General features: G+C 45.6%; 1 protein-coding gene across 8 annotated transcripts in view; it reads left to right on the forward strand.

Moving 5' to 3' along the window:
* Nucleotides 1–18,949, forward strand: part of LOC124046307 (grainyhead-like protein 1 homolog) — a 32,894-nt gene that overhangs the window by 11,922 nt on the left and 2,023 nt on the right. For 2 of the 8 annotated variants that reach the window (XM_046366535.1, XM_046366538.1), the window contains exons 9-13: nt 1,070–1,280; nt 2,925–3,052; nt 9,184–9,212; nt 9,507–9,595; nt 15,402–15,487. In XM_046366535.1, the coding sequence (XP_046222491.1) occupies nt 1,070–1,280; nt 2,925–3,052; nt 9,184–9,212; nt 9,507–9,595; nt 15,402–15,487 (543 nt within the window). Of the gene's footprint in view, nt 1–1,069; nt 1,317–2,924; nt 3,053–9,183; nt 9,213–9,503; nt 9,596–15,401; nt 15,488–18,949 lie in introns of all 8 variants that reach the window. The other 6 variants (XM_046366534.1, XM_046366536.1, XM_046366531.1 and 3 more) reach the window with 3 other exon arrangements.

An 18,949-nucleotide genomic window follows, 5' to 3' on the forward strand; every position in this document is an offset into this window, starting at 1 on the left:
CACACACACACACACACACACGCATAACCAGGATGTGGGTCTTCTCATCTTGTGACCCGAGGCCTGTGTCCATAGGATAGAGGATGTTCATCCTTGTGTGTGTGTACTGTGTAATCACCTGTTTGTACTGTGTACAATCACCTTTGTGTACGCACCACACTGCCTGTTTTGTAAGAACCACTGATGAGCCAGGTGTAAGGTTTCGCACTAAGGATGATGTGTAAGACTGATGGGACACTTAGTCACTGCATTTGTGTACGTACGTGCGCGTGTGTGTTTGAGACGCTTTACCTTCTCTCGCTTTGCCCTCTGGTGATTTGAAACGAAGGCTCGCACACCGTTTACTCTGAAGACTGAAGTGAAACCGAAGTAGGAGCAGCCTTTCCCAAATGTTCACACTTTTTGAGCTTCTTGATAGGACATACTCCTAGGATCACGAGAATAGCTCATTGTACGAGGAGATCATCTTTACTGGAGATTGAGTAATAGCAAAAACTACAAAATGTAGTTAATATATAGTTACCATGTCATTATAGAAATGAACAGTTGTGACTACATGATATCTGTGCAACCTTTAAGTTAAAATGTCTGTGTAGCGGTTAGAATATTAAGTAAGCATAACGAAACCGTACATTCTAAAGAAAGCCACGTATTGAAATTGCTTTCAGCAAAGCCTTGTATTAGTGGTTGTCTGTAGAACTGAGTCGACGTGTAATTACCACGGTCTCCCAAACGAGGGAGACACACACTGGTTCAGTGAAGACGGCGCGTCCATAAACAAGGAACCGGACAAAGAGATCCTGTGCTCCTTAGAATTCAATGGGAGTAGAACCAGTGGGAATGCTCTTGAATAAATATGACCTCATTTACTGTGCATGGAACATCAGTCAGGTTTTATACCGGATGAACAGGGTATAAAAGTGTAAGATACTGTACCATGCATTGTGCACAATCACTATGGTGTTTAACATAGTGAGGCAATGTTACAACCCCCCCCCCCCCCCCCCCCCGAATTACCCAACAACTGAAATGACCACTTAAAAACAACATCCTAAATCTTCTTCCTCAGATCTTCATCTCGGTCAACTGCCTCAGCACAGACTTCTCCTCCCAGAAGGGGGTGAAGGGCCTTCCTCTGAACCTGCAGATAGACACCTATAGCTACAACAACCGCAGCAACAAGCCAATCCACCGAGCCTTCTGCCAGATCAAGGTGTTCTGTGACAAAGGAGCTGAGAGGAAGATCCGAGACGAGGAGAGGAAGCAGTCTCGTAGGAAGGGCAAGTGCACTGACCTCGGCGCCAGTATGGGAGCATGTGAGTGCCCACTGAGCATAGACTCACGTAGGCACACACACACACACACACACACACACACGCATCAGCTTTTTGTGCATATGGGAAATTTTACATGGGACCAACCGTTTACATGTTACGTTTATTTTTGTTCAGTGTTATAAACTCAGCAACAACAACCAAAATGTCCCTTTTTCAGGACCCTGTCTTTCAAAGATAATTCGTAAAAATCCAAATAACTTCGCAGATCTTCATTGTAAAGGGTTTAAACACTGTTTCCCATGTTTGTTCAATGAACCATAAACAATTAATGAACATGCACCTGTGGAACGGTCGTTAGTGTCTTAACAGCTTACAGACGGTAGGCAATTAAGGTCACAGTTATGAAAACTTAGGACACTAAAGAGGCCTTTCTACTGACTCTGAAAAACACCAAAAGAAAAATGCTCAGGATCCCTGCTCATCTGTGTGAACGTGCCATGGGCATGCTGCAAGGAGGCATGAGGACTGCAGATGTGGCCAGGTCAATAAATTGCAATGTCCGTACTGTGAGACGCCTAAGACAGGGTTACAGGAAGACAGGACGGACAGCTGATCGCCCTCGCAGTGGCAAACCACTTGTAACAACATCTGCACAGGATCGGTACATCCGAACATCACACCTGCGGGACAGGTACAGGATGGCAACAACAACTACCGAGTTACACCAGGAACGCACAATCCCTCATCAGTGGTCAGACTGTCCGCAATAGGCTGAGAGAGGCTGGACTGAGGGCTTGTAGGCCTGTTGTAAGGCAGGTCCTCACCAGACATGACCAGCAACAACGTCGCTATGGGCACAAACCCACCGTCGCTGGACCAGACAGGACTGGCAAAAATTGCTCTTCACTGACGAGTCGTGGTTTGGTCTCACCAGGGGTGATGGTCTGATTCATGTTTATTGTCGAAGGAATGAGTGTTACACCGAGGCCTATACTCTGGCGCGGGATCGATTTGTAGGTGGAGAGTCCATCATGGTCTGGGGCGGTGTGTCACAGCATCATCGGACTGAGCTTGTTGTCATTGCAGCCAATCTCAACGCTGTGCGTTACAGGGAAGACATCCTCCTCCCTCATGTGGTACCCTTTCTGTAGGCTCATCCTGACATGACCCTCCAGCATGACAATGCCACCAGCCATACTGCTCGTTCTGTGTGTGATTTCCTGCAAGACAGGAATGTCAGTGTTCTGCCATGGCCAGCGAAGGATCTCAATCCTACTGAGCATGTCTGGGACCTGTTTGATCGGAGGGTGAGGGATAGCCCCCCCCCAACCCCCAGAAATGTCTGAACTTGCAGGTGCCTTGGTGGAAGAGTGGGGTAACATCTCACAGCACTTAATGCAGCTGAGACTGACTGTTACTTTTGATTTTTGACACACCCCTTTGTTCAGGGACACATTCCATTTCTGTTAGTCACATGTCTGTGGAACTTGTTCAGATATTGTCTCAGTTGTTGAAACTTGTTATGTTCATACAAATATTTACAAAAGTTTGCTGAAAATAAACGCAGTTGACAGTGAGAGGACGTTTCTTTTTATGCTGAGTTTATGATCTATTCTTGCAACAAGTCTCATTTTGTCATTTTCACAGATGGTGACGTCAAAGTCCCTATCCTTCAGAAGCGTAATGATGTCACATCCTTCAAGATGATGACTGACTTTGAGACTCAGCCGGTTCTCTTCATCCCTGATGTCCACTTCTCCAATGTCCAGCGCCATGTGAGTACCCATATACACTGATCTATGGTCCGTCTTGCATTTGACCTTCTGTTGGTTAAGGTTTTGGGCAGGGTAAGCTGACCCTAGATATGTGTCCAAAGGCAGCATCCTGGGCCAGGTCACCGAATGCAGGGTTATGCAAAGTATGCATACCACACAAATCATATTATGAAATGGCACCTATGACATTCAAACTGATATTAAAAAGTTTTGTTTTCCTGATATACTGTAGATGTGGTGATAAGGCTGTTAACAGAATATTTGGGACAAAGTGATTAATGCCAACCCTTGTTTTTATTTTGCGGATTCCAGAAAATTGCTTTGTGCATTTAACATTGGGCTATATGTAGGCTGTATTTAGTCTGCACAAGTGGACCACACCAGCCATGCAATTAGAGTACATCGTAGTTATACAGTTGAAGTTGGAAGTTTTACATACACCTACATGCATACATGAGGTTGGAGTCATTTAAAATGTGTTTTTCAACCACTCCACAAATTTCTTGTCAACAAACTATAGTTTTGGCAAGTCTGTTAGGACATCTACTTTGTGTACGACACAAGTAATTTTTCCAACAATTGTTTACAGAACGATTATTTCACTTATAATTCACTGTATCACAATTCCAGTGGGTCAGAAGTTTACATACACTAAATTGACTGTGCCTTTAAACAACTTGGAAAATTCCAGAAAATGATGTCTTTAGAAGCTTCTGATAGGCTAATAGACATCATTTGAGTCAATTGGAGGTGTACCTGTGGATGTATTTCAAGGCCTACCTTCAAACTCAGTGCCTCTTTGCTTGACATCATGGGAAAATCAAAAGACATCAACTAAGACCTCAGAAAAGAAATTGGAGACCTCTAAGTCTGGTTCATCCTTGGGAGCAATTTCCAAACGCCTGAAGGTGCCATGTTCATCTGTACAAACAATAGTACGCTAGTATAAACACCATGGGACCACACAGCCGTCATACCGCTCAGGAAGGAGACGCGTTCTATTTCCTAGAGATGAACGTACTTTGGTGCGAATGGTGCAAATCAATCACAGAACAACAGCAAAGGACCTTGTGAAGATGCTGGAGGAAACGGGTACATCCACAGTAAAACAAGTCCTATATCAACATAACCTGAAAGGCCACTCAGCAAGGAAGAAGCCACCGCTCCAAAACCACCATTAAAAAAAGCCAGACTAAGGTTTGCAACTGCACATGGGGACCAACATCGTACTTTTGGATAAATGTCCTCTGGTCTGATGAAACAAAAATATAACTGTTTGGCCATAATGACCATTGTTATGTTTGGAGGAGAAAGGGGGAGGCTTGCAAGCTGAAGAACACCATCCCAACCGTGAAGCACAGGGCTGGCAGCATCATCTTGTGGATGTGCTTTGCTGCAGGAGAAACTGGTACACTTCACAAAATAGATGGCATCATGAGGGAGGAAAATTATGTGGATATATTGCAGCAACATCTCAAGACATCAGTCAGGAAGTTCAAGCTTGGTCGCAAATGGGTCACCCAAATGGACAATGACCCCAAACATACTTCCAAAGTTGTGGCAGGTGCCATCACAAAGCCCTGACCTCAATCCTATAGAAAATCTGTGGGCAGAACTGAAAAAGTGTGTGCAAGCAAGGAGGCCTACAAACCTGACCCAGTTACACCAGCTCTGTCAGGAGGAATGGGCCAAAATTCACCCAACTTATTGTGGGAAGCTTGTGAAAGGCTTCCCAAAATGTTTGACCCAAGTTAAACAATTTAAAGGCAATGCTACCAAATACTAATTGAGTGTATGTAAACTTCTGTGATGAAAGAAATTAAGCTGAAATAATTCTCTACTATTATTCTGACATTTCACATTCTTAAAATAAAGTGGTGATCCTAAGTCAGGGAATTTTTACTCTGATTAAATGTCAGGAATTGTGAAACTGAGTTTAAATGTATTTGGCAAGGTGTATATTAACTTCCGACTTCAATTGTACCTACTTAATTGCCATGCAATTGCAAGGTAGAATTTACTATAGAGTACCGGTAAAATGGTGGGCTCCTGAGTGGTACAGCTGTCTAAGGCACTGCATCTCAATGCTAGAGGTGTCACTACAGTCTCCCTGGTTCGAATCCAGGCTGTATTACAACCGGCCGTGATTAGGAGTCCCATAGGGCGGCGCACAATTGGCCCAGCGTCATCCGGGTTTGGCCGGTGTAGGCCGTCATTGTAAATAAGAATTTGTTCTTAACCAACTTGTCTAGTTAATTTAAGGTTAAATAAATTATGCAAATGCTATGTTTTGTGATAAGATTAGAGCACATACTGTAATTGGTGCAGATTCAATGATACTAAAAATCTTATCAAGTGGCATTTAAATGCTTCTCCCATCAGCCCCTGACTACCAAAGAGTCCAAACCACCTCAATGTTTCCTTCAGACTTCTAAGAGCCCCTCATTCTGACATTCCTTCACTAAATACCAGGTGTTCTTTAGTGGCTGGATATCCCCCTAAGGCTTTCTTACTAGTGTAGAGTGTAGAGGTTCTGCCTATTCATTGTTAAAAGTCCAAGCCCTGAATACCATTGATGTCCCGGGGATCTGCTGTGCATTATGGGGGATCAGGGTTGCATTATTCCAGAAACTTTCACAAAATTCCCAGATTTCCCAGAAATACTGGTTGAAATTCCAGACAACTTGAACATTTTGGGAAGATGTATGAACTTTTGTAACCCTGTAGGGGAATGTGTTATGTCTGTACTGTTTTGTGACCCTGTAGGGGAATGTTTTGTGACCCTGTAGGGGAATGTGTTATGTCTGTACTGTTTTGTAACCCTGTAGGGGAATGTGTTAATGTCTGTACTGTTTTGTAACCATGTATACCCAGTGCTCCTCCTATCGGTCACTCCTCCCCAGCTGATTGGGTCAGAGCGGCATTCAGAAGACATATTCCAGACACCACACTGGATCATTGCACTAGAACTCGCTGCTCAGAGAGTGGTACTTAGCAGGGTTTAAAACCAAAAAAAATTTCCCAATCGTTTCGCCTGAACAGAACCAGTAATTTTTTGGGTTACGTTCCTCTGTTCCGACCAGCAAAATAAAGTTCTGAACCAGTTCATTAACCCCAAAATAGTAGCAGTTTATGTTTCTTTCTGTTCCTAATTAAACCCCTGAAATAAAATAATTTTTACATTTACATAATAAATGACTTCACCAATCAGTGTCGAGGATAGAGCAGCTTGCTATGGAGTGGGTAAGCTATTTACATGCATTGGACAGACTAATGTAGATCGCAAGATGCAACTGAAATTTTGCAGGTGGGGAGAGGGTGAGAGAGGATAGAGGAGGAGGCTTGGCTTGACGCGCTGGGCATCTTGTTGTTATGTCATGCATTATCTGAATTAGGACCAAATAATTATACCTACGGGGGAACCGCTAATATGAAGGGACTTTGAATGTCTTTGAACTTCAGAGAGTTGACTTAACATTGGACCAGCCAGCTAGTTAACAAGCTTGTGTGTGCAGAGCGGCACTAGAATTCAAATAAAAACATGTCTTACCTTTTTGTAGTTAATAAATCCAATGTGGAACTTTAACTATTAGTATCCTTAGTTAGTATTGAAAAGGTTCATCCATTTTTCTCTAATAAAAAATCTCTCCCTAAATGTATAAATTAAGCTTGTAAAGTCAGTAGGCTACGAGAGGCGCACACACACACACACACACACACACAATATTTTCAGCTGGCAAGCAGGCAGACACTGAAGTACATTTCTGAGTGACAGAGTGAGGGCTTTGCATAGGCGATTTGTTGCGTTTTGTGGGACTGGAAAAAATTCACAGAACCTAAAATAATGTTATTAACTGGTTCCCATGCGTTTAAAATAACGGTTCTGTTCCGGAACAGCATAGATTATTTTCATATGCGATTCTGATTCTGTTCCTCAAATGTTTGTTATTTTCAGATTTTTGGTTCTGTTCCCTGAACACCTGGTAGTTAGTGAGACTTGTTTCTCTCTCAGGGCTGTAGATGAGATCACCATGGACAAGTAGCTGTTCGTGCTTAAGAGCCTATTACAGAGAAGAGAGTACTTGAATCTGGTGCCTGGCCAATGTCATTGTCACTTTGCCAGGCCACTCCTGCTATGTTAACACTGTATGAGATCCCTATTCCCTATGAGGTGCACTACTTTTGACCAGAGCCCTATGGGCCTTAGTAGAAAGAAGTGCATATATTCCCTATAGAGTACACTACATTTGGTCAAAAGAAGTTCACTATATAGGCTATAGGGTGCCATTTCAGATGCTGCCATAGTTTGTTTTGGTAGATTTAAGGTAAGATGTGGGTCACATCACGTAGTTCCTGGTGGGTAAACAGTTCCACAACTCAGGGCAAGGTGACCTCAAGGCAACCAAAACTCACAGGATAGACTTGCCAATTGGCCAGGACTTTGCAGTCCTGTAATATAATGGGATCAGGGGTTATGCAGACTGGGACTTTCCAGTGTGTTCTGATAGGGGTGAGTTAGCCTTGGGATTGGCTGATGTGTGTGTTTATGTGCTAAAGATCTTACACGGTGCTTCAGTGAATCAACACATGTTTGGTTTCACTCTTATGCATGTATAGCTTTTTTTAAAAATTAGTCTACATTTAAAAAATATATACTTTCAACATAATTTATTATTTTATGCCCTGTGCTCTTTGAATAAATAATGCAACCCTTATCCCCCATAATGCACAGCAGATCCCCCGGCACATCAATGGTATTTGTATGTCTACAGTAGACTTGGTTTGGTTTGACCCCAAGGTGAGACCCCAAGGTGAGAGAAGACAGAGGGTAACGTAGCTCTGTCTGTATGCGTGTGGTATGTCAGGTCTCTCATCATTACCCAAGAGCACACCTCTGGCAGTGCTCCCTGCAGCGTGACATCACACGGCCCTTCAGTTGGATGCAAGAATCCTAGATTGAAGCATATTGCCTCTATTTTTAGAGAAAATAAGTCCATCTAACATGTTTTTAGGTGTGTTGAGACAACATTCTAGGGCCCTGTTTGAACACGGTCAATGGATTCTTCCTTCCTGCTGTGAGGTCATCAGAAATCAGACCAAATTGGTGAAAGCCACATTTTTGCTTTCACTTATTCATCCTCAATAGATCACTATCTCAAGGAAATTGGTAAGAAAGGATGCTTTAGTATATAACAGGGCCCAAGTCATTGCAAAGCTCTGAGAATGTTGTCTGTAAAGTGGGTCTGGGGCCAACATTGAGGATCAGGATAGACTGTTGTTTTGCTGAACCCGTATGGCTCTGTGGAATGTTAACTTTGACTGCCCCCTGTTGGCTACAGTGGCACCAGGGTCTTGTTCATTAGGTTTAAATGTTTGAAAACATTATTGCAACAGAGAACTAAATCTGTTTTTCATTGGTAGTGTTCCTCCCTGTTTCAGTCTGTCTGTTGCCTAATGAACATGACCCAGCTCAATGAGTTCGCTTGGTTTCTGGGCCACATGGCGCTACTGAGCTGCAGAGTGGACTGAGCTGAAAATAAAGCTTTCCCGTTTACTTTTCTAATCCAGCCTGGAGGGAAAACATTTTATTTTGGTGCACAATTGGCAGCTGGATCCAAATTAGAAACCCAGTAAACCTCTAGCACTTTTAGCTGTTACTGATTAGCAGGGTGACTGGGTTTCCTCTGAGAATGATTTAGCTCTGGTCCATGCTCTGGTCCAAGTCGTTAGTGTGCGCTGCTCCACACCACAGTAGAGGAGGGTACAATAACAACCTGGACCAGACCTAATATTGACTATGGCACAAGTTGCCGGGTTTATGTCAGGTTCAGAGAGATCACTCCTCTTGTGCTGCAATAATGGCCTTCGTGAAGGAACTGAACAAGAAAACCCTAAAAGTGTGACTCAAAATACTGTAAGTATAGTATATCCAAAACGGTCATTACATTTGATTGTAGAGTTCCCCAAGGATTATTTTCACTGCCCACAAAACCCAATCAACCTATAGTCTTCCACTTATTTCCCAATGCGGTCCATATCAAATAAAATCCCGTCTTTTGATATGTAGGAATGTGTGTTTTCACCCTTGACCCATAATTCTTTCTCCCTCTCTTTTCTTTCTCTCCATGCAGCCTTTCTCACAAGAAGATGGGGAGGAAAGGTGAGTTCCTGGAAACACTAATTTGACACTCGTTTGTCTGTAATTTGATCTAAGGAAAACGTCTGGAGAAAATAAAGACTGTACGGCTTAGGACCTTCCTGCTACTTCTCTGGGAGAGGGCCTCACAGGCTTAACAGGGGTGTGTGTGTGTGAACCCTCTAAGCCAACTGTGTGTGTGTGTGTGTGTGTGTGTGTGTGTGTGTGTGTGTGTGTGTGTGTGTGTGTGTGTGTGTGTGTGTGTGTGTGTGTGTGTGTGTGTGTGTGTGTGTGTGTGTGTGTGTGTGTCCGTAGCAGCTCGGGCATGAAGAAATTACCCTACGCCAACGAGGATGAGTTTGGTTCCCCTCCCAATAAACTGGCCAGAATAGACGAGCCCAAGAAAGGTATGATGTCTGTATGTGGTGTGTTTGTCTTCTATTTGAGTCGTCTGTGTGTGTGTGTCCACTAATACACTGTGTATGCACTACTGATAAGGTGTTTCACACTCGCTTACCAGCCTACCTGGTATGAGACCAGAGAGAGGGGGAGGTATGCTGAGGGAGGATTGTGTTATTGTGTGTGTGTGTGTGTGTGTTGTGAATGTTATGGCTTGCTCCCTGAAGGCCACCTACCCTCCCTAAAAATCACTTCCCATAGACAGAGACACATGACTCATTAAGGCATTCACATGCTTCCCAGCCGAAACAGTTCGATAGAGTTCATGCATATATTATGACAACATTTTGTGACATCTTTGTTCTTTTTGGACTTTTTTCGGCTGTTTGGAGCCGACGTCTATGCCTCTTTGTCGGTGATTGGTCAACAGTAGAGATTCTTCAATAAAGTCTTTGTTGTCATTCAACGAGACATGACTGGTTTTCATGCACATTTTTTCATTGGGAAATACTGCACCGAACATCTTAGGTAGATGTAAAATTGTGTGACTAAGATCTCCTCTGTAAAAAAAAATGCATAACTCAAGAAATCTGTCATCCTTGATTAATTCAGACTATTTTGAGGAAGTGTATACTAACTATGGCATCTCAAAGTGGACAAACGGTACTATTGACGCTTTATTAAAAAAAAAAATTCAAGCGGAGGTCTTTTAAGCGAGTTCAGGAGCACACTCGTTCGGCTAGCCGAGTACAGGAAGGCACCAGCCGAACTGAAGCATGCTGACGCCTTTTCACCCAGTCCCTGAAACACACACATGCTGTATTCCCCCTCCCTCCCCCGACGACACAACCCAATATCACTGTTCATTCTCACTCACAATTCACACACTCTTCAACCTTTATCAGCATATGGACACGCTTGCATGCACGCACACGCCTCTTTGCACACTGTTTGCATTGAGAAGCTTTTATTGAAAAGTACATTTTTGTGTAGTAGGGGAAGCTTACTATAGCGAATGATGTCCTTGTCACCATTGCAGAAAGTCGAAGTCCGAACACACTCGGGCCAGGCCACCCGTGATACAAGTCTGTTTTTGACGTCTATCCATGTCTGAGGACGTCGGGAGATGACGTGGAAACCTGCAATTAGGGGTCAACTCTAAGCACTGTTACCTTGAAGTAGGTTTCGGTTTTGCTAAGGTGTTGTGGACGGGGATGGTGGATGGGTGTAAGCATCTGCCTCGGATTCCAAAAGTTGTTTTTGAGATTTTTGTTTTAAGCTTATCCTAAACCTTAACCAGTCAGAGTTAATGCCTAACCTTGAGAAGTTGCCGTTAAATGCCTAAACTTAACCCTGGCCTTAAGAATTCTGAGTTGATGCCTAAGCTTAATCTTAAACACTTCGAAATTTGACGTTTGGAACAACTTTGAAATTTGACGTTTGAGAAACGTGGCTGAACGTCTAATTCTGACGTGAGACTGTGAGAGCTGGTAGACACACACACCCTTGGTCAAAATCCCCTTTATAGTCACTTGTAACAGGGCTGCCAAATTCCCAAATTCCCTTTTAAAGCCAATCGATCTATTTAGAGCACATCTATTCTGAGTGTCATGTTGGAGTGAATGTGGGTGGATAGTGGGCAGCATGATGAGTGCCCAAGTGTCCTCCACGTGTGGGAAGTTACACTCCAGCCCTCCCTGAGCAGTGTGCTGCCTGGCTCAGGATGACCGGACCGACTGGGGCTGAGTTTGACTAGGCATCCTGCCAATGCTAACCCAGAGGTCTGGGAAGGGGCTGGACAGACGACAAAATCTCTGGTCTAGCGAATGACTTCGTCTTCCCGGTACCAGAGTAACAGAGGGACCAGATCCTTGAGCTTGGCCACTTCCCAGACTGGAATGTCCTGGGCTTGGGCGACAGGGCCAGGTGGTTGTTAGTTAGTCATTGTGGTTTGTGGGTCAGACTGCTGTGTGTGTGTGTGTAATTGGAGGAAGCGGAACTCGCTAAGAAGCAGCGTGACGTCCGTTGCACGTATGTGTTTGTGTGTGCGCGTATGTGTGTGTGCACGTATGTGTGTGTGCACGTATGTGTGTGTGCACGTATGTGTGTGTGCACGTATGTGTGTGTGCACGTATGTGTGTGTGCACGTATGTGTGTGTGCACGTATGTGTGTGTGCACGTATGTGTGTGTGCACGTATGTGTGTGTGCACGTATGTGTGTGTGCACGTATGTGTGTGTGCACGTATGTGTGTGTGCACGTATGTGTGTGTGTGCACGTATGTGTGTGTGTGCACGTATGTGTATGTGTGTGTGTGCACGTATGTGTGTGTGTGCACGTATGTGTGTGTGTGCACGTATGTGTGTGTGTGCACGTATGTGTGTGTGTGCACGTATGTGTGTGTGTGCACGTATGCGTATGCGTGTGTGTGTGCACGTATGTGTGTGTGTGCACGTATGCGTATGCGTGTGTGTGTGCGCGTATGCTTGTGTGTGTGCGCGTATGCTTGTGTGTGTGCACGTATGCTTGTGTGTGTGCACGTATGCTTGTGTGTGTGTGCACGTATGCTTGTGTGTGTGTGCACGTATGCTTGTGTGTGTGTACGCGTGTGTGTACGTGTGTGTACGTGTGCGTATGTGTGTGTACGTATGCGTGTGTGTGTGTGTACGTTTGCGTGTTTGTGTTTGTGTGTGCACGTTTGTGTGTGTGTTTGTGTGTGCACGTTTGCGTGTGTGTTTGTGTGTGCACGTTTGCGTGTGTGTTTGTGTGTGTACGTATGTATGTGTGTACGTATGCGTGTGTATGTGTGTACGTATGCGTGTGTATGTGTGTACGTATGCGTGTGTGTGTGTGTACGTGTGCGTTTGTGTGTGTGTACGTGTGCGTTTGTGTGTGTGTACGTGTGCGTGTGTGTTTGTGTGTGTGCACGTTTGTGCGTGTGTGTTTGTGCGTGTGTGCACGTTTGTGCGTGTGTGTTTGTGTGTGTGTACGTATGCGTGTGTGTTTGTGTGTGTACGTATGCGTGTGTGTTTGTGTGTGTGTGTACGTATGCGTGTGTGTACGTATGCGTGTGTGTGTGTACGTGTGCGTGTGTGTGTGTGTGTGTGTGTACGTGTGCGTGTGTGTGTGTACGTGTGCGTGTGTGTGTGTACGTGTGCGTGTGTGTGTGTACGTGTGCGTGTGTGTGTGTACGTGTGCGTGTGTGTGTGTACGTGTGTGCGTGTGCGTGTGCGTGTGTGTGTGTGTGTGTGTGTGTACGTGTGTGTGTGTACGTATGCGTGTGTGTGTGTACGTATGCGTGTGTGTGTGTACGTATGCGTGTGTGTGTGTACGTATGCGTGTGTGTGTGTACGTATGCGTGTGTGTGTGTGTACGTGTGTGTACGTATGTGTGTGTGTGTACGTATGCGTGTGTGTGTGTACGTATGCGTGTGTGTGTACGTATGCGTGTGTGTGTACGTATGCGTGTGTGTGTGTACGTATGCGTGTGTGCATGCGTGTGTGTGTACGTATGCGTGTGTGCGTACGTATGCGTGTGTGCGTGCGTGTGTGCGTGCGTGTGTACGTATGCGTGTGTGCGTGCGTGTGTACGTATGCGTGCGTGCGTACGTATGCGTGTGTGTGTGTGCGTGTGTGTACGTGTGTGTGTGTACGTGTGTGTGTGTACGTGTGTGTGTGTGTACGTGTGTGTGTGTGTGTACGTATGCGCGTGTGTACGTATGCGCGTGTGTGTGTACGTATGCGCGTGTGTGTGTACGTATGCGCGTGTGTGTGTACGTATGCGCGTGTGTGTACGTATGCGCGTGTGTGTGTACGTATGCGTGTGTGTATGTACGTATGCGCGTGTGTGTACGTATGCGCGTGTATGTGTGTGCGTGTGTGTACGTATGCGCGTGTGTGTGTACGTATGCGCGTGTGTGTGTACGTATGCGCGTGTGTGTGTACGTATGCGCGTGTGTGTGTACGTGTGTGTGTACGTTTGTGCGTGTGTGTTTGTGCACGTTTGTGCGTGTGTGTTTGTGCACGTTTGTGCGTGTGTGTTTGTGTGTGTGTGTATGCGTGTGTGTGCGTACGTATGCGTGTGTGTGCGTACGTATGCGTGTGTGTGCGTACGTATGCGTGTGTGTGCGTACGTATGCGTGTGTGTGTGTACGTATGCGTGTGTGTGTGTGTACGTATGCGTGTGTGTGTGTGTACGTGTGCGTGTGTACGTGTGCGTGTGTACGTATGCGTGTGTGCGTGTGTACGTATGCGTGTGTGCGTGTGTGTGTACGTATGCGTGTGTGTGTGTGTGCGTGTGTGTGTACGTATGCGTGCGTGCGTGTGTGTGTGTACGTATGCGTGTGTGCGTGTGTGTGTACGTATGCGTGTGTGCGTGTGTGTGTACGTATGCGTGTGTGCGTGTGTGTGTACGTATGCGTGTGTGCGTGTGTGTGTACGTATGCGTGTGTGCGTGTGTGTGTACGTATGCGTGTGTGCGTGTGTGTGTACGTATGCGTGTGTGTGTACGTATGCGTGTGTGTGTACGTATGCGTGTGTGTGTGTGTACGTATGCGTGTGTGTGTGTGTGTGCGTGTGTGTGTACGTATGTGTGTGTGTGTGCGTGTGTGTGTACGTATGTGTGTGTGTGTGCGTGTGTGTGTACGTATGTGTGTGTGTGTGCGTGTGTGTGTACGTATGTGTGTGTGTGTGCGTGTGTGTGTACGTATGTGTGTGTGTGTGCGTGTGTGTGTACGTATGTGTGTACGTATGTGTGTACGTATGTGTGTGTGTGTGCGTATGTGTGTACGTATGCGTGTGTGTGTACGTATGTGTGTACGTATGCGTGTGTGTGTGTGTGTGTACGTGTGCGTGTGTGTGTGTACATGTGCGTGTGTGTGTGTGTACGTGTGCGTGTGTGTGTGTGTACGTATGCGTGTGTGTGTGTACGTATGCGTGTGTGTGTGTACGTATGCGTGTGTGTGTGTACGTATGCGTGTGTATGCGTGTGTGTGTACGTATGCGTGTGTGTGTGTACGTATGCGTGTGTGTGTGTACGTATGCGTGTGTGTGTGTGTGTGTACGTATGCGTGTGTGTGTGTGTGTGTGTACGTATGCGTGTGTGTGTACGTATGTGTGTGTGTACGTATGCGTGTGTGTGTACGTATGCGTGTGTGTGTGTACGTATGCGTGTGTGTGTACGTATGCGTGTGTGTGTGTACGTATGCGTGTGTGTGTGTACGTATGTGTGTGTACGTATGCGTGTGTACGTGTGCGTGTGTACGTGTACGTATGCGTGTGTGTGTACGTATGCGTGTGTGTGTACGTATGCGTGTGTGTGTACGTATGCGTGTGTGTGTACGCGTGTGTGTGTACGCGTGTGTGTGTGTACGCGTGTGTGTGTGTACGCGTGTGTGTGTGTACGCGTGTGTGTGTACGTATGCGTGTGTGTACGTTTGTGTGTGTGTTTGTGCGTGTGTGTGTGTGCACGTATGTGTTTGTGTGTGTGTGTGTGTTTGTGTGTGTGCACGTGTGTGTGTGTGCACGTATGCGTTTGTGTGTGTACGTATGTGTGTTTGTGCGCATGTCTCAGATGTGATAGAACACTGCGTGAGGTATGAGTCACTTGAGACAGGGACCTAGTGAGACTCTCTCAGTCCAAACTCACATAAAGGGCCTCACCACCAGTCAAGCAGCTTAGCTTCAGCAAAACATATCTGACTCTGCCAACAAGTTCATGTGCAGTGTGATTTGGGGATTTGAGTGTTTCTGTGTGTATGTGTTGTGTGTGTGTGTGATCAATATGTCTCACTGTACTCCTCCTCTCGCCTATGTAGTTCTGCTGTACGTGCGTAAGGATACCGATGAGGTGTTTGACGCTGTCATGCTGAAGAACCCCACGCTGAAAGGACTGGTGGAAGCTGTAAGTTTCTACGCAATGAAACTAGAGCAGTCATAATATTATAGTAATAACACAGTAATGTTGTCATTTAGCAGACAATTTTGCCCTAAGTGCCGTGCAGTTAATCGTCATTGTAACCCACAACCCTAGTGCAAAAACATGCCTCAAACAACTGCGGGTTCCGAACCACAATCCACTCAATTTTATGAAACCGATCACTTTTACTCAAACATCACACCCACAGAACCACCATGATAGTGGCTTAGATACAGGGTTAGTCTGTCCCTAGTGGGGTTTCATAGGGACAGCCAGGGAGGGATACACAGGGAGACTGCCAGCCATATGGTGTCTGTTATGGGAGGCTGGTCACATCGCATCACTCCAGTGACACTAGTGTGGGTGGCTCTGTTTGTGTCACAGCTCATTCTGCCACGCAAACTCCTCTCCCGTTTACCCTGCAATTACCCATGGCCACGATCTCTCTCAGCTTGACGATCCTAATTCAACCCAGCATCTCAGAGAGCGCGAGAGAGGAGACACAACTCAACCTAGATGAAATGGAGGGTCGGAAAGAGAAAGGGTGCTCGAGGAGGGCCGGGGCATCGCCACGTGTAGGGTCTCTGTCTGTATAATCATTAAGTCTTTGGTTCTGATTAGGGGGTCTGTCTGGTATAGTGCACTAAGACAAAGGGTATAGGGGACATCGCTCAGCAGGGGCCACCGGGCTGTGGGGAACTCGACTTGGGTCCACAACAGGCCAAATGAGTTGTGACAGGGCCTGGGCTGGGGGGCAAAGAGAGGCAAAGATACCATACATATGTCTCTTCCCATGTCTCTTCTCTTTCCTGGTTGAATTTTGCTTCTGTTTAAGTGTTTCTGTCATTGCAATCTGATTTCATTTGTTTAAAGAGTATATTTTCATTGAAGATGGAAAACAAAACATTTATGTCATTGTAAAATGCCCCCCCACTCCCCAAGTCATTGAGTTGCGTTATAAAGGAGTCATTGAGTTGCGTTATAGAGGAGTCATTGAGTTGCGTTATAGAGGAGTCATTGAGTTGCGTTATAGAGGAGTCATTGAGTTGCGTTATAGAGGAGTCATTGAGTTGCGTTATAGAGGAGTCATTGAGTTGCGTTATAGAGGAGTCATTGAGTTGCGTTATAGAGGAGTCATTGAGTTGCGTTATAAAGGAGTCATTGAGTTGCGTTATAAAGGAGTCATTGAGTTGCGTTATAAAGGAGTCATTGAGTTGCGTTATAGAGGAGTCATTGAGTTGCGTTAGAGGAGTCATTGAGTTGCGTTAGAGGAGTCATTGAGTTGCGTTAGAGGAGTCATTGAGTTGCGTTAGAGGAGTCATTGAGTTGCGTTAGAGGAGTCATTGAGTTGCGTTAGAGGAGTCATTGAGTTGCGTTAGAGGAGTCATTGAGTTGCGTTAGAGGAGTCATTGGGTTGCGTTAAAGGAGTCATTGGGTTGCGTTAAAGGAGTCATTGGGTTGCGTTATAAAGGAGTCATTGGGTTGCGTTATAAAGGAGTCATTGGGTTGCGTTAGAGGAGTCATTGGGTTGCGTTAGAGAGGAGTCATTGAGTTGCGTTAGAGAGGAGTCATTGAGTTGCGTTAGAGAGGAGTCATTGAGTTGCGTTAGAGAGGAGTCATTGAGTTGCGTTAGAGAGGAGTCATTGAGTTGCGTTAGAGAGGAGTCATTGAGTTGCGTTAGAGAGGAGTCATTGGGTTGCGTTAGAGAGGAGTCATTGAGTTGCGTTAGAGGAGTCATTGAGTTGCGTTAGAGAGGAGTCATTGAGTTGCGTTAGAGAGGAGTCATTGAGTTGCGTTAGAGAGGAGTCATTGAGTTGCGTTAGAGAGGAGTCATTGAGTTGCGTTAGAGAGGAGTCATTGAGTTGCGTTAGAGAGGAGTCATTGAGTTGCGTTAGAGAGGAGTCATTGAGTTGCGTTAGAGAGGAGTCATTGAGTTGCGTTAGAGAGGAGTCATTGAGTTGCGTTAGAGAGGAGTCATTGAGTTGCGTTAGAGAGGAGTCATTGAGTTGCGTTAGAGAGGAGTCATTGAGTTGCGTTAGAGAGGAGTCATTGAGTTGCGTTAGAGAGGAGTCATTGAGTTGCGTTAGAGAGGAGTCATTGAGTTGCGTTAGAGAGGAGTCATTGAGTTGCGTTAGAGAGGAGTCATTGAGTTGCGTTAGAGAGGAGTCATTGAGTTGCGTTAGAGAGGAGTCATTGAGTTGCGTTAGAGAGGAGTCATTGAGTTGCGTTAGAGAGGAGTCATTGAGTTGCGTTAGAGAGGAGTCATTGAGTTGCGTTAGAGAGGAGTCATTGAGTTGCGTTAGAGAGGAGTCATTGAGTTGCGTTAGAGAGGAGTCATTGAGTTGCGTTAGAGAGGAGTCATTGAGTTGCGTTAGAGAGGAGTCATTGAGTTGCGTTAGAGAGGAGTCATTGAGTTGCGTTAGAGAGGAGTCATTGAGTTGCGTTAGAGAGGAGTCATTGAGTTGCGTTAGAGAGGAGTCATTGAGTTGCGTTAGAGAGGAGTCATTGAGTTGCGTTAGAGGAGTCATTGAGTTGCGTTAGAGGAGTCATTGAGTTGCGTTAGAGGAGTCATTGAGTTGCGTTAGAGAGGAGTCATTGAGTTGCGTTAGAGAGGAGTCATTGAGTTGCGTTAGAGAGGAGTCATTGAGTTGCGTTAGAGAGGAGTCATTGGGTTGCGTTAGAGAGGAGTCATTGGGTTGCGTTAGAGAGGAGTCATTGGGTTGCGTTAGAGAGGAGTCATTGGGTTGCGTTAGAGGAGTCATTGGGTTGCGTTAGAGGAGTCATTGGGTTGCGTTAGAGAGGAGTCATTGGGTTGCGTTAGAGGAGTCATTGGGTTGCGTTAGAGAGGAGTCATTGGGTTGCGTTAGAGAGGAGTCATTGGGTTGCGTTAGAGGAGTCATTGGGTTGCGTTAGAGGAGTCATTGGGTTGCGTTAGAGGAGTCATTGGGTTGCGTTAGAGGAGTCATTGGGTTGCGTTAGAGGAGTCATTGGGTTGCGTTAGAGAGGAGTCATTGGGTTGCGTTAGAGAGGAGTCATTGGGTTGCGTTAGAGAGGAGTCATTGGGTTGCGTTAGAGAGGAGTCATTGGGTTGCGTTAGAGCGGAGTCATTGGGTTGCGTTAGAGCGGAGTCATTGGGTTGCGTTAGAGCGGAGTCATTGGGTTGCGTTAGAGAGGAGTCATTGGGTTGCGTTAGAGAGGAGTCATTGAGTTGCGTTAGAGAGGAGTCATTGAGTTGCGTTAGAGAGGAGTCATTGAGTTGCCTTACAAAATAATAAAAATAAAGAAACCAGTATGCAACGTTGTCACTTCAATACAACGCAAGCACCAGACATATTATTTGAACCTATTTCAAACATCTCGACCACCCTCACATACTGTACATGGTCTCTGCTTGCAAACGAGAGACGACTGGATAACAATAAGTCTTTGTTGCTCCGCTTCTTCTAG

This window comes from Oncorhynchus gorbuscha, linkage group LG10 (genome assembly GCF_021184085.1).
Source record: "Oncorhynchus gorbuscha isolate QuinsamMale2020 ecotype Even-year linkage group LG10, OgorEven_v1.0, whole genome shotgun sequence".
In the NCBI taxonomy this organism is placed as follows: Eukaryota; Metazoa; Chordata; class Actinopteri; order Salmoniformes; family Salmonidae; genus Oncorhynchus; species Oncorhynchus gorbuscha.